The sequence below is a fragment of the Eleutherodactylus coqui genome, chromosome 2, assembly GCF_035609145.1.
Source record: "Eleutherodactylus coqui strain aEleCoq1 chromosome 2, aEleCoq1.hap1, whole genome shotgun sequence".
Taxonomy (NCBI): domain Eukaryota; kingdom Metazoa; phylum Chordata; class Amphibia; order Anura; family Eleutherodactylidae; genus Eleutherodactylus; species Eleutherodactylus coqui.
In genome coordinates, this window is record NC_089838.1 from 186,353,949 (window position 1) to 186,379,574 (window position 25,626).

At 37.8% G+C, this 25,626-nt stretch overlaps 1 protein-coding gene across 17 annotated transcripts in view; it reads right to left on the minus strand.

Moving 5' to 3' along the window:
- Positions 1 to 2,701: 2,701 nt before the first annotated feature.
- CELF2 (CUGBP Elav-like family member 2) overlaps positions 2,702 to 25,626 on the minus strand; it is a 474,578-nt gene continuing 451,653 nt past the window's right edge. For 6 of the 17 annotated variants that reach the window (XM_066592080.1, XM_066592064.1, XM_066592069.1 and 3 more), the window contains 5 exons: positions 20,704 to 20,835; positions 16,563 to 16,760; positions 10,789 to 10,956; positions 7,599 to 7,770; positions 2,702 to 6,090 (listed from right to left, as the gene is read on the minus strand). In XM_066592080.1, the coding sequence (XP_066448177.1) occupies positions 7,643 to 7,770; positions 10,789 to 10,956; positions 16,563 to 16,760; positions 20,704 to 20,835 (626 nt within the window). In that variant the 3' untranslated portion in view covers positions 2,702 to 6,090; positions 7,599 to 7,642. The remainder of the gene's footprint in view (positions 6,091 to 7,598; positions 7,771 to 10,788; positions 10,957 to 16,562; positions 16,761 to 20,703; positions 20,836 to 25,626) is intronic. The other 11 variants (XM_066592081.1, XM_066592068.1, XM_066592072.1 and 8 more) reach the window with 7 other exon arrangements.

Here is a 25,626-nt window from a genome sequence, read left to right on the forward strand (position 1 = left end):
CTTGGGAACCTTATGTATATGCAGGGTTCTGCTTATCACACGCAGTATGTGCAGTGAAGAAGACTGTATACATAATGTTCTATGCACATATTCCTCATCAGTGCAACAGGTATTGCTACACATAGTAACACCTTGTCATATGCTATGTACTATGCTATTTATTTATGCAGCCCCAAAGAACCCATTTCATATATAGTGTAACTCTTGGCACTCCTAACCTTTGCTTTCTGGATTATTAACAACCATGTGTATAAGGCTGAGTGTCCAACTGGCAGGATGGAATATCACAAGTGATATTCCGCCACGGAGGAGCACTAATGTCACCTGCGATTTTCCGTGATTAACCTATCCTACTGATTTTTAGACGCGAGTGGTTTTCCGCTCGTGTACATTGGGCTGTGCTTTCCATAGTTATCCTAGGGAAAGCATGTCATGCGTGCTCCGCGTGCAATTTATCGCCGCAGATCACTATATGACAAATTGCCCGTGGACCCGCAGCCTAATTAAATTTTAATAGTTTTAATTAAACTCAACGGTTGGCCCACACATAAAGTCACATTGACTGTGTTTTAGTAAAAAAAAAGATAAACAAACAATTAGAAAAAATGACAACAAACAAAAATCTTACAATGTTTAAATATTTGAATTGTTCCTATTGTAAATTCTCATTCTTTTCACTATTCCTTAAAGTTATTATTACAAAATTATTCAGTGTTTCCATAGATGTTAATTTTAAACTCTTTGCAAAGTGTAGTTATTGTTAAAGGGAACCTGTCATCAGGTAAGATACCTACACCGCTTACACAATAATCTTATGGGCATTCACAAAGTTACTTTGCTGTAAATAGTATATCAAGCATACTTGTAGTAATCAGGGTCTTATTTGTCCTGTGTTGCATACAAATTAAGGTTGATTGGTGTGGTGGGTTGGCTAAACTGACTCTGATTCCTTGCGTACCTCTCCAGACATACCCCTCTGTGCCAGACACATGGAGACATTCTCTACGTATCGCTACTGTGGTCTAAATCTCAGAGACAGGTGTGTTTGGGGAGGTATACATGGAAGGTTCGGCCTGCCCATCGGACTGATCTACATTAATTTGCATGCAGTGCTGGACAAATAAAACCCTAATTTTTACCAGTATGCTTGAAACACCATTTACAACAAAATAACTTTGTCAATGCCTATAATGCCTATTGCATCATTGTTTAAGTGGTGTAGGTAGCTTACTATGAAAAAAAACTCATGACAATTTTCCTTCAACACTGGCTACACATTTAGGATAATTGTCAAATAAAGATTGTTTTGGCCGGTAATCCCCAATCTAATTCCCCCAACAGACATGATTGGCTGTAGTGAATGTGCATGATAATTCCTAATGGGGACTATGGATAAGTATTATATACCCCCTGCCTGCTTATCTGAGATGGCATACAATAGGAATGGCCATGGATATGAAACATTGACCAATCTGACTTCCCTCTAAGAGTAGCTATCTAAGCACATAGTTTCCCATAGACATCAGCTTGTAGGTGGATTATACTCCATTTATTAGATATAATATACATAAAAACATAATAATTTGCAAATGCAATGAAAAACTGTAAATGCACCTCTGGACTATAATATAGATTATAACTCAGGAATAGCCCAGAATAAATGATGAAGCGCATGTATAGTTAATCAAGCTTTTATGTAAGTTATGTATGTACAGTAAGTGCCATCAAATTGAGAGCCCTGATTGGTTTCTTTAGGCCAAATGCATGAATAATCAGATGTTCTAGTGATGTCTGGTTTAGGATATAAAAAGAAAGCGCTGAACTATTGGTTCAGTTTATGTTTAATGTGCTCTTCTTCCCAGAAAGGATGACTACTCATCTTGATATTGAAATATAGCATGCAAGGCAAACTATTGAAATGACAGGACAATCTATTATGTTGACGCCTGTTAGGTACAACTTGGCAGAAGCTCTAAATTTATTATAAAATATAGAAATCCAGGATGGAAAATACCTTCTCTGTGTTCAATAGTGGGGCTTAATTATTATTTGGTGGATACATTTGGGGTTTTATATGCAAGAATGTTCAATGACGATCTTCCAAATAAAAACTTTATCCCAAGCCTCTTTCACATAAAATGTAAATTATCTATACTTAATGTATTAAAAAAAGTCTGATGAGATATTACAAAATAAATTTGATCACTGTCAAGGGACTGGACAATTATAAACCATTCCTGGACATAAAGCATCATGGTAGTCAACTGGTTAGTAGCCTCATTCAATCAACAATTTATAATCCATAATCCTAGCATCAATGGACAGAGATTGTCGGCCTTTGTAATTTAGGGAGACTAGTAATAAAGAATTCAATTCGCAACCCATAGCTTGTATGGCCATTTAAGTAAATTGCAATCTACATTTTTTTTACCTTAGAAGCAAGAACTACATTAGAAACACATCATTTTACATGCAAACCCTATTGCAATAGGTTATGTAAGGAACAAAAAGTAAGGGTATGTCAGTGGTTGCCCCCTTCTTTTTGTCTGCAATGGGCTTTTTTTTTCTCAAATGGAGTTGACTGTAGCTTTTATACACAACATAGAAAAGGAAAAAAAAGAAAAAAAACAGACGTTAAACAGTGAAGTGTATCAATGTTTTACCACATGATGAGCACCAACAAACACAACACACAAAGAGACGAGTATTAGGAAAATGGTTTAATATTGGAGACAGAAGCAAAAAACTGCATCACACAATAACATACATTACAAAAATAAGTTTGACTGTTTTAACTACACAGTAATGTTCACAATGAAGACGGAAGAGTCAGAAAAAACTTTGTTCTAAACGGCAAAAAGCAAACCCCTATTTTTTTTGTTTTGATTTTTTTTTCTTTTAGTTATTACTAATACATTTATCCACTTAAAGTGACTGTGTACGTCTAGCGCTAATTACCTTAGTGTGTAACTGCACAACACATAATAAAAAGTGTAACTTACCGCTGTCCATTTAGACATAATCTTAATGTAAGGTATAAGCAAAGGAAAAAAAGCAAGCCAAAGTTTTTTTTTTGTTTTTAAATGTTGAAAGCAAAACCACCGTTCTTTTAACCAGTCAGAAATCAAACTCAAAATCGGTCATGGTAGGGCCTTCAAGAGTAAGCCACAACTTTTCCTTTTGTATTTTTAATCTCCAGTATAAAATGTTGCACTGGTACAAAATGCATAAGTACAATCAGTTAGTAGAAATAGGAAAGCCTGTTTTTTTGTTTTTCTTTTTGGCTCAAATTCCATCACACAACAGAACCAAAATGCATCAATAAAACATAAACAATACTTAAATGATCTTACAGTTTCCACTAAAATTGCAGTAACTTTGGCTTTTCTCAGACAATACTCAAAAACTATTTGTAATTCGAAACAAAATGAATTCTTATTTAATCTACAAACGACAATTCTCACAGCACAAAAAGAAACACAAATACATTTCATTTGTAAGATGTAGTTCTAAAATGTTATGAAACTACAAGTTTTTTCTTATTTGTATTTAGCACTTGAGATAATAAAAACAGAACAGTTAAAATGACTTCAGAATTACACAAGCCAAAAAACTAGAATCTTAAGGTGAAAAGAAAGTTGAACATATTAGTCCTTTAAGCAATTTCCTTTAGTGCGAACCTTGTGTTTAACTGCGTCAGTGCTGAACATGTTCTTTTATATACAGCAAGACACTCGACTCCACTTACCCAGTAATGGGATAGAATAAGCATGTTTCAATTCTTGCATTTCTCTGCTTTTGAGAGAATAAGCTTTCTGTACTGTCCGACTGTAAATTGGGGATGGGATGGACATTATGCGTTGTGAGTGGTTTACTCAACCATCTTAATCCTAAGTGTATTAAATCAAAGCTTTATAAGCAGCACATTGTAACAACATCAGAAGTCACATCAGACTAGTAATTGTACTCTTTCATTTTGAGATGCATCCAAATCTGCATAAATCTACATAACAAAAATATGCACTTTATAATATATATCTCTATACATATAATCATAGAATGGCATCTAGATATAATTTAGTCATAATCTTTGTGCATTTCTCATACAAAAATAGCCCTCAAGTAATTCTGGTAGGACCCAGGAGTAGAGAAGTAAACACACGGCAAGGACCAATATATATAAATGATTACGAATTTTACAAATTTCACTGTACACAGGGAGTATCGGACTACTGTTGATCAATAGCATTTGCTGAGGTTTAGAAATGAGGCACTGTATTATTAATCAAATGCTATTACAGTATGGCCATTTAGGGAATAATGGCAGTACAAAGAGGCCAACCCTAAATTTGTGCCATTAGACATAATGCCAGCTAGGAAAGTGAAAACACTGAATACAAGGTCCAAGAAGTTTAGCTGACATACAAAGTATGGAGACGAGAAATTGATAACATGTATGGCACATTTGACGTCATGTCGTATAACCGCATTTTGGTAATGGATTTCCTTTGCCTAGTGAAGTTCATACTGTTGTATTAGGAACATGGATGACTGGGAGGTTCTACAAAGACAATATGCACGTGCTTTATAAACCATGTATGTGCTTATGTGTGCTTTTTATACCCTGATTCTTTAGGACAGTATGCTTAAAAGGAATAGCAGTTCAACCCTCTTCACCATGAAGACTTCCACAGACCATGAAAAAAGTACAGTTGTGAGGTTTGCTTTCACAGGATTGATGTGCAGAGTGGTTAAAAAAGTGGAACATGGGCACTTACTGTATACAATGTTTTACCAAAAACATCAAAGAGATATAACAAACAATAACAATTTCAGGCAACAAGACCACAGGATAGCAAGTTAACAAACTTTGTAACCTCTCTTTTTTAAATAGAAGGGATTTATACAAAACACATAATAAAATACCCATGTTATCAAATTACTTCGTACACGAAATACACTGAAGCTTTAGGCAGGAAGTACCTTTGGAATTTGGCACTGTTATTTTCGCTGATTTTTTTTTCTTTCAAAGAAAAAAAAACAGGTCACATTTTGCTGAACACAAACACATCTAAGTTTCCCCACAATAGAAAATAAGAACATCGATGCTTTACAAGCCAACACAAAACTTATTTTTTCTGGAATAGTTTTTTTTTGTTTCACACGAAATTATAGCAAACAGACTCTTTAATTCTGAAAATTATTTTTGTTCAAGTAAACCAATTTTTTTTTCTTTTAAAACTTATTAAACATAGAACACTGAAGACTCTTAAGACTTAATGAAGCCACAACTAAATTCACAGAAGCACCAACGTGACACGGTATACATTTACCTTCTTTTCTGTACATTGAAACAGTATAAAATATAGGTAATTTCATGTGCATTAAACCATGGATTGTCTAACTGTGAGTCAGTTCAGCAAAAGGTGACAGAACTAGGTAGCATTTGCCCCAAAACAGGGTAAATATTTTCTTATACTAATCTACAAAAAAGTGGTTCTATATATATAATTTAATGAGAAAGTGAGCCACCTAAAATGGCCTTATCAAAAAACTTTACACTGCCTGAAAAATGTAAAAACTATTACAGAGCTCTAGAGACTTAAAATCAGACAGTTTTTCTCAAACTGTTTTGGAAGTTGTCTGCTTCATTTAGAAACCAACATTCTGCATTCCTGGACACATATTGCTTTAGGAAACAGTGACCAGACAGAATGCTAATCCCTGTGTAATACTTTCAAGTCTGTTTATGTTATGAAACAAAAAGAGAAAAAAAACGAGAAAAACTTTTTTTGCCCCAGGTTTTTTTCTTTTTTTCTCTGTAATTTATCTTATAGTAAATTTCAGTCTTGCGTGAACGCTGCAACGCTTTTCACATTGACTTTTTGTGTTTTTTTTCCAGAATTCATAGCTAGATGAGATCACATGCAAATTTCAGAAGTCAAACTAAGTCAGTTGGAGGATCAAATATGATGTGAGGTCAGAAAGACATCAGAAACAATGACGGGACGATGAAACTTTTTTTTTTTTTTTTACAGACGCCACAGGGACATGCTAGGCAAACGGTGAACTAACAGGCATGGAGATGTTCTAGGGAAAAAAAACAAGGAAGAGTATAAAGTTACACAGAATCTATGCAGCAGAAACAAAAAAATCACTTTTTAAGCCCATCAGTGTTGGTGTTATCAGTAATGCATTGGAAGCTAATGCAGTTCTGTCCTCTCCAACACTGAACAGGTTAACCAGTGTAGGAATAAAATGTAATGCAATTTTTTTAGTCAGTAGAATCTATATGCATTCCATAGTTCACATTTATTTATAGATATATAAAATATATTTTAACACAAAGCACAATGAACAGCCCAAAAGAAACCATCTAGTTAGAGTTAGTGCAGATGGATTGCTTTGGGGAGGACAGGTAGGGTTACAGAAGGGGAAAGGCGGCCATTTTGAACAAATGCCACACAACAGATAGGTCACAGGACAAATCTTTTACTACGCAATGGAAACAAAAATAACTAAACAAAACACAGAAACGGAAGAGAGTGATTTGTGCATAATGGGTGTTTCAACTAAAAATAAAACAGTATTATTTTTAAATATTTTGTTACTCTAGAGTCTATTTCAAAAGGTATCTATCTAGCATCGAGAACTTCTTTATGTATCCAATAAGTTAACAATAAATAACTCCCATTATTTCTGAGGCAGTAAAAATTTTTGTATAAAAATAGAAATGTTTTTTTTTTTACAAATAAAATTTACAGGCCTGTGGCTTCCTTTATTATTAAATTTATCTCTCAAGAAACATCAAGTATATTCACTCACTTTAGTTATGTTGAAACCCTGTAGCTTTAGAAACAGTTCTCCAAGACTTTGTTTTTTTTTTTAAACACATATCTTGTCCAAACATAATAATAATAGTAGTAGTAATAATAATAATAATAATAATAGTAATAATAATAAACATACATAATATAACAAACAAACTGAATTCAGTATAAGAACATACAGACCAGCAATGTCTGGTCCTTAATACTTTTTTCATAAGATCAAACTAAATCCTTTTGTAAACAAAACTTTCTAAAACAATCTGACGCATTGGAAGGACTTTGTTTTTGCCTGTGTAAGCGTGTTCCTTAATTTAAAAAAAACCCAAAACAAATAAGTAGGAAATAAAAAATATGCGTAGATTGGCAACTATTTTCATATTAGGCCACCACACTAGCCTCTTAACTGCTGGTGTCACTATGATACAACCAGGTCCTTGAACCTTTAACGTGTGTTCAGTATTTTTGTTTTTTTTTCATTTGATGGCACCAGTGGTTGCAGAGTTTAATTGCACATTATTTCGCTGCTATTGTAAATCTGAAGATGTCATACAAAAAATATAGGGAAATGGAAACTGGAACAAAACACTGTTAAACAACTTGCTGGATTCTGGGTAAGAAAATATAGCCAGAGTAAATGGCAAGAGCAGGGGCTCAGGATAGAAGGGAATGGAAGCGTAAAATGTAAAAATAATTGTCTCTCTTGGTGAGTGTTGGCAATGTTTTCCTCCTCAGCCCCCAGTGGAAAATAGGCTGGCTCATGGGACTTACCCTAAGAAAGCTAAAATAAGAGCAGAAAGCTTCTGGGGTTAAGATCAGTACGGTTTGCTGTCATTTTTGGAGCGTTTCAGCTGAACTTTCAAACGTTTCATGCCGATCTGAAAGCCGTTCATAGCCTGAATAGCAGCTTGTGCGGAAACAGGATTGTCATAGCTAACAAAGCCTGTAAAGGACAGGAAGGACATCATAAAATTGTAGCACTGCAACATATATTGATTCAACCTTCTTCATACTAGGAAATACAATGCACGTACACTGTAAATGTACACTACAAGTATACTTAATACAAACACAAGCTTGAAATACACAGTAGTTCAATAATCTCTAACTTCACACTTCAGAAAATGTCCCTCTAATAGTCATAAAGCAATAAGTATGCGGCATTACGAGTTGGTGAAATGTCTCACTTTCTTGTTCACTAAGCAGAGAATTGGCTGTTTGGCTTTAAAGAACCTTTAACTCTGCATTTCATAAAATAAACCATCTGTGCTGTTTCAGTATTGCTGCTTAGAACATACCGAGTACTGAAAGAAAATGTTGGGGCATGCTGTGAATACTGAATACCTTCAGCAAAGAAGTTGCTTTGGCATTAGGATGAAAAAGCTAGATACATAAGAGAATGTATTGGAAGTAAGTTATAAGTATCATGATGGTATTAGTGTTAGTGGTTCATCTCGAATAGTTACTTAGAAATATAAAGCTATAAATATATTATAAATTCTCACTACAGAGATGTAAATAGGGTCTTGGAACAGCATTTTTCTAATCTAATGTTAACTGTTGTCTTTTAAATGTGTAGGAATGGTTTTATGATGAATCATGGCATTATAATATCTGCACATAAAGGCAGCCATATACTTTGTAGGCTACTTTCCAACTTTATGCAATGGTTAGACAAAGAATCAAACTATGTTTAGGGAGATATATAAGGCTCCATGCACACCTTACACATTTTTTTCTTTTGCAAACATATCCATAAATTATCTCATTGTATACTATTTGGTGCAACATATGCCAAAATGTATTGTTTTGGCATTGAACTTTGTGCCAAAACCCTAAATCGGTGCGAACTACATACAACTGGATATCTTACATCTCATCTATTAAGAAGAACACGTTTGGCATACAATCTATAAAAAAAGGATATATTTCAAAACATGCAGTGAAATGAGCCTAACATTTTTAAAAAAAGACCAAAAATGCTTGATATAAGTTGATAAACACATGGGATTTTCAAAGATAAACTGGGAAGAATTGGTCCATTCAGTATTAGTGTCAGCTATAATTCTTCATATGCATGGGGTGATACAATGTAGAAACCATACTATAACACTGAATACAAAGAGCAGAAAATGTTTACAATGTACAGTTGCAAAACACAAACACTATGTGAGAGTAAGAGGTGTAGCAATAGGGGTCGCAGAGGTTGCAACTGTGACTGGGCCCGTAACATAAACTTACAAATGACAAACAATGTACTGCCTTCTTCCTGTCACTGGAGAAGGCTTCTGACCTGTTATCTGTTGGAAATCCCACGGTGGACCTAGTGTGTAATCTGCCCCCCCCCCCCCTCTTACAGCCCTGCTGTATGTGCTATACCTGCTACAGGGCTTAGTTTACAATAACCAACCCCTAAACTCCAAATTCTCTTCACTACTGTCAATAAGCATCAACCTTATTATTGCAGGGGTTGCAAGTGTATGTAGGGATGGGGTCAGCTGGTGGTGGTGTTAATGCAGGGACAGGGGGAAAAAGGCAAGCTGAACTTTTGCACCTGGGCCCACAAGCCTGTAGTTACGCCCCTGGTGAAAGTTGATTATAAATCTTTCAATTGAATTGCTCTGTAATATAAAACATAAAATCAAGAAAAACATTGCATTCCCCTGATCTGCTAGTGGATGCTCTCAAAACCAACTCAGGAAAATAAATAAATTCCTGTTTTTTAGCTTTTTATGGCACAAGGAGTTAAGTAAAACCTTACAAGTGCTTGAGTCAGGACTTTGTGAAATGATTCTTGAGTCTTAGGGCACAAGACAAAAGAAGAGTGCCACAAAGAAGCATATGACCAAGGCGACAGCAGAAACGATATGGACAAAGCAACCTAGTAAGTGGTGTGCCTGCCTTTAGTACAAAGCAGTACGATTACGTATTCTTGAAGTGACATGCTGATAGTATAGGAACAGCATTCGCCTGCACTGAAAGTAATTAGTTTCATTTACTCACTATGTCTTCATGTCAGCCTGTATTCATTTTCCTCTGTGAACTATTGTGTCTGAGCATCGCTCATTTTAAACAGTGCAAAATTAAAAAAAGAAACTAATATACTATCCTAAATGCTTCAATGAAAGACAAGCAACCTGGAGAGTAAGTATGCTTGAGGTGATGTATGTAATCTGCACACATTTATATTAGGCCAAAGCTGGAGAAAAACCTCATTTATTAGCATAGAATTTCACCTTTAAGCAAACAGTTACTTAATTTTAAGCTCATATTCAGATTTAAAATGTTGTATGTTCCAGAGTGGTGAAAAGTAGTCTTTTGACATATATGCGCCCATTATACCTTAGGTATACGCTCTGCATATACAGTATGCTTGGTAACTTCCCAGTGCATACAGTCAACATAGCCTCATGCTAGTGTCCTGGCTTCTTTTTACACTGGCAGAGTCAAAACTATAAGCATGCAATATTCTGCGTTAGGTAGAGGGGGGGGGGGGGGGAGCGGCTTAAAATATAAGCCCTCCCACGAAAATAAGCCCCAGCTACACTACAGGTAAAAAAAATAATAATAATACTCACCTAGCTGCTGGCGTTCAGGTCCTCCGGCACGCCGACAGAGCAGTTCTTCCTGGTAGCGGTGCTTGAATACCTCACTTCCAGCAAGCTAATGATCTGATTGGTTAATCAAGCACCGTGTCAGCCAATGAAAGCCGGCACTTGATTGACCAATCACAGCTATTCAATTGTGTCATTCAATGAATGGTTAAATTAATATAAGACAGTGTCTTATTTTTGGGGAAACGCGGTGTGTATATATATTAGGCCTGTTACCAATAATAAACAGAACAGCTTATAGAACCAGCTATGAAAGCTAAACTATAACCATTTCTTCATTCTCTTTTAGTAAACAAAATAGCTGATAATTATGATCCAACATTTCACTTTTAACGCCATCAACTTACCAAAGCACTTGCTTAGATTGGTCTGTTTGTCAATAAAGACTTTAGCAGAGATTACATTTCCAAAAGGCATAAACATTTGCAAGATGTCCTGGTCACCAAATTCTTGGGGTAAATGATAAATGAAGAGATTTGCTCCTTCCGGGCCTTGAGAGGAAGAAAAAAGGAGGCCTGACTTCACTATAGTTAGAAACTCTTTTCCAACATACTTTGCATTGACTATATAAAATATATATTTGACTATGTATATTTGTATTACACACTATATATGTAACATACATAGAAAATGATTGAAATAGTTTTATGTCATTTTTATTTGCTTTTACCTGGCAAACATTGCAAATCTAGATGATTTCACTAAATAGTATTAGACAAATGGGAATAGAAAAAGAAACAATCCATATCCAGCATTTTTGATGAAGAATCTCTGATTTTTAGATATTAAGCTCTGTGCATCGTACAACACAGGAACCAATGAGACAGCTGTACTTAATGACTGAAACGTGCAAAATTCAGGAGGGATTTTTGATTCTCTTTGGATTGCTAGTTTTGGAAAACCTGCCATTCCTCATTCCCCTGTGGTGGTGCTGCAGGCCATTTGATCACTTGGTACTTATCTCCCTCACATATTACAGTTGATTGCTAGTGGTCCCAGTATCAGAAGACCGTGTGATCTGATTATTGTTGGGGACCCCTACAAAAAAGATTGTGTAAAGCAAGGCATAGTGTAATGACACTATGACTTTCAACAATAACCTGCGCATAGATTCATTTATTAGTTTCTAATAGCATGAACCAGTTGTAATGGGCAGTTAGTTGTATGATCCACAATATTGCGTGATATAACTAATCTAGTCTTGTCTATTATACATACCAGATTTTCACTTGCCTAGTCTATTGTGTAGAGACTTAAAGGGGTTGTCCCGCGATAGCAAGTGGGGTTAAGCACTTCTGTATGGCCATATTAATGCACTTTGTAATATACATCGTGCATTAAATATGAGCCATACAGAAGTTATACACTTACCTTCCCTGCGCTGGCGTCCCCGTCTCCATGGCTCCATCTAATTTCAGCGTCTAATTGCCCGATTAGACGCGCCTGCGCAGAAGGGTCTTCTCCCTTCTGGTCGGTCCGGGCACGAGCGGCGTTCTGGCTCCACCCCCTTCTACACATCATCGCGTAGCTCCGCCCCATCACGTGTGCCGATTCCAGCCAATCAGGAGGCTGGAATCGGCAATGGACCGCACAGAGCCCATGGTGCACCATGGGAGAAGACCCGCGGTGCACCATGGGAGAAAACCGCAGTGCATCATTGGGAAAGGACTGGCGGCCATCTTTAAAAGAAGATGCTGCGCAAACTGGGAAGGAGGTAAGCGATTTTTTTTAAAAATTACAAACGGTATTGATTTTAACGGGGCAGAATACGGGGGTAGGTTGAAAAAAAAATTGCATTTCGCCGCGGGACAACCCCTTTAAGCACATCTCAGGTGTTATATGTGGAGTTGCCGTCATACATGCATTAGAACAGATCATTTTATGATCGCTATATTCTGTTTTGTTCATAGCATATCTAATCAATCAATTGGCATTTACACTCTCTGTGATGTGCTTCCCTGCTTCCCCCTGTGCAACCATATGGCACCTATACAAAAATACAAATGGCAAATAAAGCATGTGTATAATAATATATTTACACAAGGCAACAAATGAATATTGCTGGGTTCTAGTGATAACTTAGTAGTCATCATGGCCACTAATATGCTTCCATTATCCATCTGTTATGCAAAGATTTCCAATCTGATCACTATGACAATAGCAAGTAAATGGTTATTGGAAGAAAACCCTATATGAAGAAGAGAAGCCTTATGGGCTCCCTAAGGCTCCTGGACCTGAGTGCAAATGCATCCGCTGCATCCTCTATAGTTACACCCTGAACAATGTAGCCCTCTAGTATCTGAAGAATTTAGGCCAATGTGAAGAATGTTGCTAGATTAGAATCACTTCATGTAAAATCAGCCTAACATATTCCTAATAATTATCAACCTTTTTAACATGGAGCAACCCCCGGAATTTTGTTTCCACTGCCCTGCCAAGGACCCCTACACCCATTACTATCTTGAACAGGCTATGTGAATGTGAATAAAACATTCCATATTTCCTGCCCTGTGTTATGTGCTGAGATTTGTTAACTGCTTTGACTGCTCCCATTTTGAGCATCTACAAGCAGGCGGAAATTAGTTTGACATCTCTTCTGAAAAAGTGACAGTTTTTTTCTTCTGCTGCATTATAAGGACTTCCTCACCAAATTCCAAGGAGCCCCTGTAATGGCTGGTATTATTTGTATCATGCACGTTTGTGTGTTATATAGCTACTACTGCCTAAATGTATGTATACATTACACTATCCTTTAGGGCTGAACCAATACTTTGCTTGGGAATTACTTTTCAAAAGTCATAAAAAGATGCTCTTAAGTTACCATTTCAGACACATGAGGACAATAATGTCAATACGTTATAATTTCACATGATTTGCTCCCTGGAAAGTATGTAGAGCATGGCGTGAATGGAAATAGTGCACCACCAAAAGTCCAGCTAGTGTTATGAGTAGTTTAAGGCGACAGATCACTGGATTATGCTAGTGAGATATTGCCAAAGATGTGTGGCACAAATATTAAAGGTTACCTCAGGAAAAAAGTTTGAAATTTTCCAATAGCAATTTTAAAGTTAATCTTCAGATGCTGAACATTTCCCTGCCTGGGGATGAAGTGTCTTATCTGAGCGAGAATTTTCCATTCAAATGGACTTCTACCTCCATAAAGTATTTAGGGGTTTGAACTCCCTCTAACCCTGCGGATATACACTCATTGCCAAAAACAATGAAGCACTTAGAAGGAGATGTCAGAATCTAATGAAACTATATAGGTGTGATTGTAACTTTGATATAAGTAAGTGATTACAATATCAGAGCAAAAGAATAATTTATTGCAGAACACTGAACATTTGAAGAGAGGCTAAAATACTGTTTTGGGTCGCCTCTAGCATGGATGCAAAATGTGATATTGAGGTATACGGTTTCGTATAGTATCCTGCAGAATATCGCAGGTATTCTGTGGCATGCTTGCTGTAACTGTGACTCTAGATCATGTAAACTCATTGGCGTTCCAGATGGCTCATACATGTTCTATTGGTGATAAATCTGGTGACCGGGTAGGCCACAGAAGTGTGGCAATGTTGTGGAGCCATTCCTATGACACCCTTGCTGTGAATGCCCAAAACATTATCCTGCTGGAAAATGCTTTTTGTAAGCCCTGAAAGGCAGCACATGTGACTGCAGAATGTCCTGAACACATTGCTGAGCTGTCATTGTCCCTTTTACCACAATTAAGGGTGACTGACTGACGTATGTGATGGTCCGCTAGACCATCACTCTAGCAGTGGGGGGAGTGTGCCACAATATAGTAAAGGCAGGCTGAAGCGCTCACCCTTATATCTCCCGACACTAGCATGGCTGTCTCAAGTGTCCAAGCTAAAGACAACTCGGTTCAACCATGTCATTGTTCATGACACCACTGCAAATAGAGGTGATGGTGGGTGGGTGTCAGTACACATAATGGGAGCTGTGAGACCAAATGTCCTTCAACCAAGTAACTGGAAATGGTTCTGACAGACACGGAGGCCTATAATGTTGGTGCCACCTGTCTCTGGATGGTGGACAACAAAACAATTGTAGCTGCTCGTGCTTGTCGTACAATCAGACAATCCTTTCTACTGGTGGTCTGTCAAGGGTGTCCTGAGCCCAGTCACCTTATGAGCATGTCCTCATGCATCGACTGATCCCTACACTTCCTAACAGTCTGGTTAGAATGGCCCAGGTGGCGGGGAATTCACTAATATGACCATCCAGCTACCTGCATTCCAATAACACACCCCTTCTCAAACTCTGTTAACTGGGCACAATCTCTTTGATTGAGACGTAGAGCCTTGGTGCTCAATAAGATCTACACAAGTAGATAAAGAAGTCCACTACACACAAGTAGCCTAAGAGACTTTTTATAGATGAACGCTGGAAGCAGTTTTAGGGCCTTAGGAGGCAAAACCATTCATCTAATCACACCATAACTCTAATCATTTGCATATCTGCCTGAGGTGTAACTGCATGCCGAGTTTTGCAGCAACACAGCAACTCATTCTAGGTTCTTGATTTTTTTTTAACAATGAGGGTATTTTATCTCAACTATCAACCCCCATTATGATCCCTGGAGTTACAGTTACATGGCTGGTCCTCACTTCCTCTTGGGTAGTTTGGTAGTGTTAGTGTTGTAAAGATAGACACCCTGCCCAATGTTCTGTACTTGTTCCAGACCTTACCCACAGCCTTGCCAAGAGCATTTTGAATTCTGGGTTGCACTCTGAAGCTATTCCGCCAGCAAAAATGGCGCTAAATCTGTACCATTTTGGCGTATATTTGGGCACCGTGGAATTCTTGTGGAGTTGCTGCAGGTAAACTTTATTAATTATCATCACTTATTTCTGCCACCATTTTCTGACAAGCATTATCATTTGAAAGCATATATATCTTTTTAACAAGTCTAATTTACTGTTGGACATTTACAATTTACTTTATGATTATCCATGACTGATAGAGATTTCTATATGATATGTAGATATTTGAATTTACACAAAAAGTTTAGAGTTTATGCAAGCATGTTGCAGTCCCAAAGCTAAGATATCAAGAGCTAGGACAGTGTGATTCCTTATACAGGCATGTACATACACTGGTACGCATGTAGCAGCTGCCTATATGGACTTTGATAAAAGTAGCTTATCCAATGATATATGGATATACTGTACTTGTGGAAGTAAATGTATGGGTCCATGCAGCCTCAGATATATGAGCTTCATTGACAAAGGTGTATTCAGTTGTCTCAGCCATACTATTAAACATGTTAATTCAAATATTTTATTACTGCTAATTGCAGTGAGAGTGTGTTTAGCGGATTTGCAAGTCCTAAATTGTATTCTGCATGCAATATGTGAATAGAGGGCAAACCTTGACCTAAAGCAATGTGGGGCGTATTCAATATTTTTAAAGGTAATCCAAAGAATAAAAGTGAATCACAAAGATCAATTATGACTATATATATATATATATAACTCTCCATATGCAAATAAACATTGGACATAACAGTAATATAAAAAAAGCCTCTGCAGAGTTTTAGTGTTAGTATAAGATTAGTTTTGTGTACTGTCGAATTGAAAAGAGGATGCTGGGGAATTTATAAGGTCGGGAGACGCTAATGTGTTAATGGTTGTCATATCACTAATTTAAAAATGACAGGTATGGTGCAACATCACAGGAAACTTTTATATCAAGTGACCTCACTAGGGATGATAGCACAAAATGAGGTCCCCAGTCTAAATGTGATCTTGTTTAATGTGTTTAGTTCTCACACATTATATTTTGAAAAATTGCAGTATTCAGGCCTAGACTAAAGCCTGAGAAAGCATATTGGGCATAGGTAATGTCATTTTCAAGTACCAACTATTCCACTGAATGGACTGTGCTGTATCTCCAAATGCACCATAACTTCTTATTACACAACATGGGCTCATAAATATGACAGAGTCATTTTTCTCAGGAGATGTGGATTGCAAATAAATTTAATGAAAATTCAGTAATCTTGGAAGCCATCAATCAAATATCTCCCTATGCAGCATTCTCTTAAGAAATACCTTTGATAAAATCACTTGGAAAGCTAAATTCAGTATACTCTTACCTTCTTTCTGACTGCCCGCAGCACTCTGCTGTTGTAGCAAACTCTGACTATAAAGTGTTGGCAGTGCCGCCGCGGCATACTGCTGGATTCCTGAGTAGGCCTGGGTTAGGGCGTCCATTGTACCAGCTGTACCATTCGTCAAGCCTGTTGCACCAAGTCCTCCATTCAGAGCAGCCATACCTGAGAGCATTTGAGCAACTTTACAAAAAACCCAACAATAGAGAAAAAAAATTGCACTTGTTCATTAGTGCTTTCTAAAAAATATTGACCATTTTACACCAAAAATGACTGCACTGCATGCAATAATATGAGCACTCTGACAAGTAAGAACTGAAACAGCACTGTAAAACAATGGCGAGTAATATCTCAAGACATGCACATTTCTGACAGCAAGCATCATCACTTTACTTCATTGTATGTGTTTTGTAGAATAAATGTCATGCACTAATTAAATAGCTGAAGAACAAAGATTAAAAATGCTAAATGTACTAAATGTATTTACTTGTGGTATTCTACTCAACTTCTTTATTAATTTACTACTCATCTTTTAAGAAAATGTACTCATAGAATAAAAATCAAATCAAGTTCATTTAGTTTCCTTTGGAAGTCATAGACAAAATGTAATTTGTATTAGTTATTTAAGATTACAGCTGACCCCCTGCAGCAATGATCAGAGTAAGGGCTTAGTCACACGGGCGTTTATTGCCGCGATTTGCGCATGCGCATGCGTCCGGCGACTTTTTAAAACCATTGCTTTGCAATGGTATCGGACACATGAGCGCTTTTTATGCGCTCGTCCGATAAATTAGAGAACAGAAATCGCAGATCGCACCTATCTGCGATCTGCGATTCCTGTTCTCTTCTCTATATGCGCTCAACGGGGCCGGCGGCAGCAGCGCCGACCCCATTGAGAACATATAGAAGACAAATCATTCTTCTCTGCCACAGCTGGAACAGCTGGAACAGCTGTGGCAGAGAAGAACGATGTTTGCCCATTGAATTCAATGGAGCGGCAATACAGCCGCTCCATTGAAAGCAATGGGCTGCCGGCGTGCGCGGGGTTAATTGTCGGGAAGGGGTTAAATATATAACCCCTTACCTGCAATGCATCCTTAAATGTGAAAAAATAAAAAAAAAGGATGTTCTCACCTGCTCCCGGCAGCTGGAGATCCCGGCGGTCGGACTGCAGTGGGTGTGAAGGAGGTGTGACTCAGGCTTGCCCCTGATTGGCTCAGCCTGAGCCAATCAGAGGCTGAGCTCAGTCACACCCATTCATGAATTCATGAATGGGTGTGACTGAGACTTGCTTCTGATTGGCTCAGCGCTGAGCCAATCAGGGGCAAGCCTGAGTCACACCTCCTTCACACCCACTGCAGGCCGACCGCCGGGATCTCCAGCTGCCGGGAGCAGGTGAGTACATCCTTTTTTTTTATTTTTTCACATTTAAGGATGCATTGCAGGTAAGGGGTTATATATTTAACCCCTTCCCGACAATTAACCCCGCGCACGCCCGCAGCGCTTGCATTCAATGGAGCCGCTGTATTGCCGGCTCCATTGAATGCAATGCGCTGGACAGCTCCGGCCCGTTTCTAATGAAACGCGGCTAGGAGCAGATTTTCGGGCGATTTTTGGGCCGATTTTTCGGCGCCGGTCACGCGATTTGCGCATGCGCATCCGTCATGCGATGCGCAAATCGCGTGAAAAAACGCCCGTGTGACTAAGGCCTAAAAGATAACTCTGATCCTAGCTGTTTAACCACTGAAATGCTGTGACGTTTAACTCATTAGAGAGAAGTAGGCTCCTTCCATTAGCCCCACTCACATTGTGATTGTGGGATGTCAGGGGGTTTTCAGGGCAGCCAGGGGTTGTGCAGGTCCCTGAGGCTGCATTCCCACGAACGTATATTGGCTCGGTTTTCACGCCGAGCCAATATACGGCGTCCTCATGTGCAGGGGGGGAGGATGGAAGAGCCAGGAGCAGGAACTGAGCTCCTACCCCCTCTCTGCCTCCTCTCCGCCCCTCTGCACTATTTGCAATGAAAGGAGGCGGGATGGGGTGGGGCTAAGTTCCGCGAATTAGCCCCGCCCCCGTCCCGACTCTCCCCATTGCAAATAGTGCAGAGGGGCAGAGAGGAGGCAGAGAGGGGGCAGGAGCTCAGTTCCTGCTCCTGGCTCTTCCATCCTCCCCCCCTGCATATAAGGACGACGTATATCGGCTCGGCGTGAAAACCGAGCCGATATACGTTCGTGGGAATGCACCCTAAGTCTGCCATTCCTGTACTTCGATTATACTACGTCTCAGTGTAATAGGATAATGCTGATAGACAATGTACTGCAATACACAAGTACTGCAGTGTATTGGTATGAGTGATTAAGCAACTGCATGTTTATGTCCCCTATTAACATTTTTTCAATATAAAAATCTCTAAATATTAAAGGCTGAAACCCTTTTTTTCACTTATCGTGTAAAAAAATAAATATAATTGGCATCACCTCATCCATAACAGTCCAAACTATTAAAATTTCACATGATTTACCCCACATGGTGACTGCTGTAAAAAATAAATGCACAATACCAGTATTGTGCTTTTTGGGTTACCTTGCCATGCCCCCCAAAAAATGGAATGAAACTCCTAAGCCCCTCAATTGTTTTCAAAGTTTATTAATACATTATATGGCACAATAAATGGTGCCATTAGCAATTACAATCTGTCCTACGAAAACAAGCTCTCCTATAGGTGTGATGGTAGAAAATAAAACAGTTACAGCTCTTGAAAGATGGAAAAATGAAAGTTCCACCAAAAATGTCTGTAACAGGAACGGGTTAAACAATCTAATAATAAACAGAGACACTAAAGCACCTGAGCTATCTCCCCTCACTTTCCAATCATATTTGATGTAATCCTATGTTTATCTTTATGTGAGTGGCATACAGAGTACTTTATCTGAAAGAGATTTTTATATTTTTTCCCAACAACTGCTTTATTATATTGTTTGGCAGATGAAAATATCATAGTGATGCCAACTGTTTACTTTTTTCATTACAAACTCTCCATGTCAATACTTAATTATTAATTAACTGTCAGTACCAGATTCTGTGTGAGTAAAAATCACTTAATGAATATTTTGCTTTCAAAGTCATTTTTCAATTATGATTTGTAAATGTGTTACTTCTCATGGATCTCATGCACCAGGGAGTGTCCAAGTTTTATTATCTCAGTTATTAAAAGGGAATTTATCAGGGGACTGTTTCTAGCCTGCTTCAAGGTCCGCATACACATAAAAGCAAAGTTGTCCGAACCAGCCAACTTTGGGACTGGCTGATTAGCCTAAGTGTATGGGGACCTCCTGATTCTTCTCATAAGATGTGGGGGAAAGAAGGATTGGGCATGCTGAACTTTAATGCCTGATCTTTTTTTCTTCCTCAGGTGCGATAAGTAGCTAATAGAGGTGTCTGGTGATGCTTTTGACAATGATAAAATATTATTACATGTAAATATTAGAAAGCTAAGCTTATAGGCATAGGTACAGCTGAACTGGCAGTATGATCTTAGGGTTACAACCCAACATTTTCAGAGCTGGTGTACAATTATAGTTGAAAAGGATGGAATGCCATTGCCTTTGGGGAGTCAAACTTCAAACAAGCACTTCTACCTGAGATATTGCTAAATGAGATGCTTGCTTTTAAAGTAGCTGAAAGACATTAAAGTGATAAAATACATATCAATGGACCCTATCCATTGATGTTTCCCTTTAATCAGAACACATAGATATATGTCCTGATGAGTATTATAGCAGGTATTTGCACATGTATATTAATGGCTCTCAATCTAATAGGACCAATAATGTCAACTCTGTACTTTAGAGGTGGACTGACCTGTATATACCCATCAATGACCAGTATGATAGAACAGGCCATTCAATAAACACAAACAGATACTGTAAAATCATGCCCTAAAGTTTTCTGGCCTGAGCGTTACCCTACACTCCCCTGTCCTTGCTACCTACTGGATTAAAAGTACTGTATATAACTTTATTCTTCATACATGTTTATGTTTATAGCGTATTGTCATTTTAGCAAAACAACAAAATCACATGAAATTTAATGGAAAATGCCATCCACCACAGCACTAAATACTCACTGTTTACGGTACCTGCTAGTGCATTTATATTATTCAATCCCACAGTGGCCCCAGCCAGCCCCTGAAGAGTGCCTAGAGAGGTTAAAGAATTCATGGCGGCTCCAGCAGAGGCGTTTGCAGTTGATCCAGCCACTAGAATGAAAAACATTACAAGACATTAAGAAGTGGAAAGTATTAGGTATTTTTTCTTATTATACATGTACAATATTTGAGTCATTGTATTCAACCATATCCTTATATTTTTGCCAAAAGGCAAAACTGTATAAAACACAGTAAGGTATTATATACAATATTCTAGAATGGAATGTGTTAAACTATGAACTGCCAGAATTTTCTGCAATTCTGGTCAAGATTCATTGTACAAAACATATTGTACACGGAATCAAACTGCAAAACATTTGAACAAACTGAAATGAGAATCTGTGAAAAAGAGGTGCTTGCACAGCAGAAAAATGTAATATCATAATAAAGCAAGGCTCCCTTCTGACAACATGAAGCCAGAGGTACCGTTCACAGAGAATATGAAGCTAGAACCAGGCACTTGTTTCATCTTCCAGTTCTTATCATTGTCTTGCCCTTCAAGCATCATAAAAGGAAGACATTAATAGATCTACCCCTAGCTACTCTGGAAGTAGATTTTTCCCTTGTTCCCTTGAAAAAGCTTTGTAGGTGAAACTCAGGTTTTAAAGATTGTGAAATATTAAATTAAATATAAAATATTATTTTATGCGTTGAAAACCTGGTCTCCATTATAATTGTACATTTTAATCTTTACACAAAGAAAAACTGACATGAATGGGATCACTAACTCTATAAAACTTGAAACATCAAATCTGTTTCTTTATTAACAAAAAATGCCTTCATTTGCTTTACCGCCATCCTATTTCAGACCTGGCGTTGGCAGCAGAAAACTGCTGTTTCTAAAGCTGATCATTAACATTCCATTCTTTCCTCAATGGGAGACATCATGAGGCAGGCTGATGTCATAGATAAAAGATTTGTCAAATCTTGCCTAAACCGGGGAAATCAAAGAATAAAACTATGTCTTCTGGAGATAAGTGGTGCAAGAGGTGCAAAGTGTCTGTCATTGGAGAGCCAGAAGAGTGTCTTGGTTGACATTTATAGTATCTTATGCTTATGGCCTATTAGGCTTATTTGGCTAAGCATCAACCATAATTATTTTACTCATCCAATCTTACTTTATCATTTTTAGCCAACATTTAACCCTTTCCAATCCACTGTCTGACGTCTAAAGACATTATGATTTAAGGCTGTACAGCTCCGATGTTGGAAGACGTCCGTTGGGGTTCTCTTACTGTATATTGCCAGCCTCTCTGCTGTCGGAGCCTATCCAACGTGTCACCTCATGCAGTACTGGCTTTAGCCAGCATATAGCGCCATTGTATAACAGCAGAAAAAGAGTAAGCCCCCTAGGAAAACCAGGGTACAAATTGGATTGGAAAGGGTTAAATAGTTTCTAAATTAAGATTCTGACTATAGGGAAAACTGACCATGTTAATAATTTTGCATAACTGCAGCATACAGCATGTGAAGATCCTTCCAACATCTTCACAATACAAATAGGTAGTATTATCACCATCATTTTTACATATCTGACATTAGAATGGATCTGACATTTAACACATTTTTCCCTTGGGGCCATGGTGTTTTATTATGAAAATAAAATAAAAAGCTAAACAATCCTATCTAATTTAAAAATGTATAAATCATAAAATTTATTTTTTATTGTTTTATATGCGTGAGTTATATCCAACTCACATGGTGCTAGATAATTTTTTATACTGCACACCACTTGACTCACAACATACCGAATTTATTTCGGATAATTGAGTCTTTTGTTATTCCACAAGTGTTTAGATGTGCCTGGAGTGGACTTTCTGGATGATAACCTCTGAATAATACCACTAAGTATGTGCAACAATGTCACGTACCATGCAGCTCCCATGGTAAAGAGATGTGTGAGATATATGCTTTATAAGGCCCTGGGCTCAAAACTAGTGTTAGTTAAATACAAGTTGCATGGCAGTTAATGTGTTAAAACAGGAGATTGTCTTTACCCAATTCTAGTTTCAAAACATTTGATTAGATTTTCAGTAGCTTACATTGGAAACGAAGCTGTCAACATAATTCCCATGCAGGCAGTATATAAAAATAACAAGAAGCAACAAACAAGGAAAGGGCCATGTGCATAGTTTCTTGAGGTTTGAGGTCTGGGAAATCTGGCCATACATAAAGGCTTTATGTGTTAGCCAAACCCATGTGAGGTGTAATCTCGTGTTATGTTAGTATTTGGGTAGAAGCAGGGGCGTAACTATAGGGGGTTCAGGGGTAGCAGTTGCTACCAGGCCCCGGAGCCTTAGGGGGACCAAAGAGTCCTCGATCACATAAGATGACACCAGTCTTATAAAACGCATATGGTAGGTAGTGGGGCCTGTTATAGATTTTGCATCAGGGCCCAAGACCGGTTAGTTATGCCTCTGGGTAGAAGGTGAGTTGTTCTGAGATCTTAAAAGATATATAGGGTCCCTAAGGAGAGATTTGGACCTGTAAAAGAACTATCTTGTTAATTAAGAAGAACAACCAATCATGGGTGACTGCATCAACCAAATCCACATATCTCAGCCCAACAATTGAAGTGAGCTGTAATATGTTTCATATTCTTTTTTATATGTAACATTTCAGAATTGTGTCACTTGTCTTTCATTACCCATCCAATCCTTTTGGAATTAGAGAACTGAGGTCTATTCCATCTTACTCCATAACTATAGAATTCCACCAAAGTACTGTACCATCACTTCCCAAAGTTCATAGTCATAATGTATGCATAATGAATAGATCAGTTATTGTTCTTGTCCTCCACACTTCTCATCACTCTGACACTACTCTCATCTGTTCAACAATTATTCTACATGTTTTATTGTTAAACGTTGGAAAATCATTAAAAATATACTAAATTGACCAGAATTTCATCCTATTAGTACTAAGCCAAGCTAGGTGGAAAATGTTCCTGTCCAAAAATAGCAGTAACTAGGAGACAAAAAGAAGCAGCTTTCCGGGTGCCCAACATCTATATATATAAAGACGAAAGCCCTCACTGACTCACTGACTGACTGACTCACTCACTCACTCACTCACTGACTCGCCAAAAGTTCTCCCACTTCCCGATGTCGTAGAAACATGAAATTTGGCACAAGCATAGATTATCTCCAAAATAGGAAAAGTAATTGGGTCCCAACTCGATTATTCAATTCTAGCGCAAAAGAATTGGTGTAGAAATTTTACGTACATAATCTAAATCTGTCACTTCCCAATGTCATAGAAACTTAAAACTTGGCAGGAGCATTGAATATGTCATAAATAGGAAAAGTTAATGGGTCCCAACTCGATTATTCAATAATATGCACAAAAGAATTAGCGTGCAAATTTTACGTACGGAATCTAATTCTCTCACTTCCTGGTGTCATAGAAACTCGAAATTTGGCAGAAGCATTAATTATGTCAGAAATAGGAAAAGCTAATGGGTCCCAACTCGATTATTCAATTCTATGCGCAAAAGAATTAGCGTCCAAATTTTACGTACGGAATCTAATTTTCTCACTTTCCGGTGTCATAGAAACAGGAAATTTGGCACGAGCATTGATTATGTCATAAATAGGAAAAGCTAATGGGTCCCAACTCCATTATTCAATTCTATGCGCAAAAGAATTAGCATCCAAATTTTACGTGCTGAATGTAATTTTCTCACTTTCCGGTGTCATAGAAACGGGAAATTTGGCACGAGCATTGATTATGTCATAAATAGGAATAGCTAATGGGTCCCAACTCCATTATTCAATTCTATGCGCAAAAGAATTAGCGTCCAAATTTTACGTACATAATCTAAATGTCTCACTTCCCAATGTCATAGAAACATGAAATTTGGCACAAGCATTGATTGTGTCCTAAGTATGAAAAGTTAATGGGTCCCAACTCGATTATTCAATTCTAAGCGCAAAAGAATTAGTGTCCAAATTTTATGTACATAATCTAATTCTCTCACTTCCTGATGTCATTTTATATAAAGAAAACGTCGCATGGTTGCCTCCACGTGGTGTTTCCTGGGTAACGCAGAGAACTATGCAAAATGGTGAACATATGTTTTTCCTCAGTATCTCTAAAGTAACCACGACTTCATAAGATTTTCCGTGTGAACACCAGATAAACACCAGTACCAAATTAACTTGGGCGAAGCCGGGTATATCAGCTAGTTTATGGTATAAAGAAAAACCCAGTTTTGTTCAAATGAATGGAATGGCAGGGAGATCAATATTATCAGTTCACAAGAATGAAAGAATGGAAATGTAGAGTATGTAAAATAAAGAACTAATCTGCTGTGAGACATGCAGTAAAAAAAAACATTTATCCCTTCTACTAGCACAGATGTGGTGCTGTCTACCACTGAGTAACCTACATATGTCGGTGCAGTCAAAGAGGTTTCTGGGCTGTGCAGTTGTGAGATGTAATGAGAATGTCGCAGCAGCTTATCTCTGCATGTCTTTATTTGATATTTATTGTGCTTCTTGTCCCACGGACACACTACGATTGGACAATAGAAGAACTTTTAAATTGCATTTCTTCCGTAGCTCCCAAGACAGTAGCTAACATGTACATAACAGTATTGAAATGTGCCTGGTACGAATTGTTAAGCTTCCGAGCATATTCCAGGACAGCCACAGTAGGCCTGGCTTGTGCTCCCTATAATGTGTGGCCTCTAAGGATCCCAACATTCATTCTGCGCAAGTTTTCCAATGTCTCTGATATTAATGATAGTTGAGCACTGTAATGTGGTTATTAAATCAATGCTATTTATAGTGCATTATATATCATCGGTGAAATGTGTCTGAATGCAAATGTACTTTATAT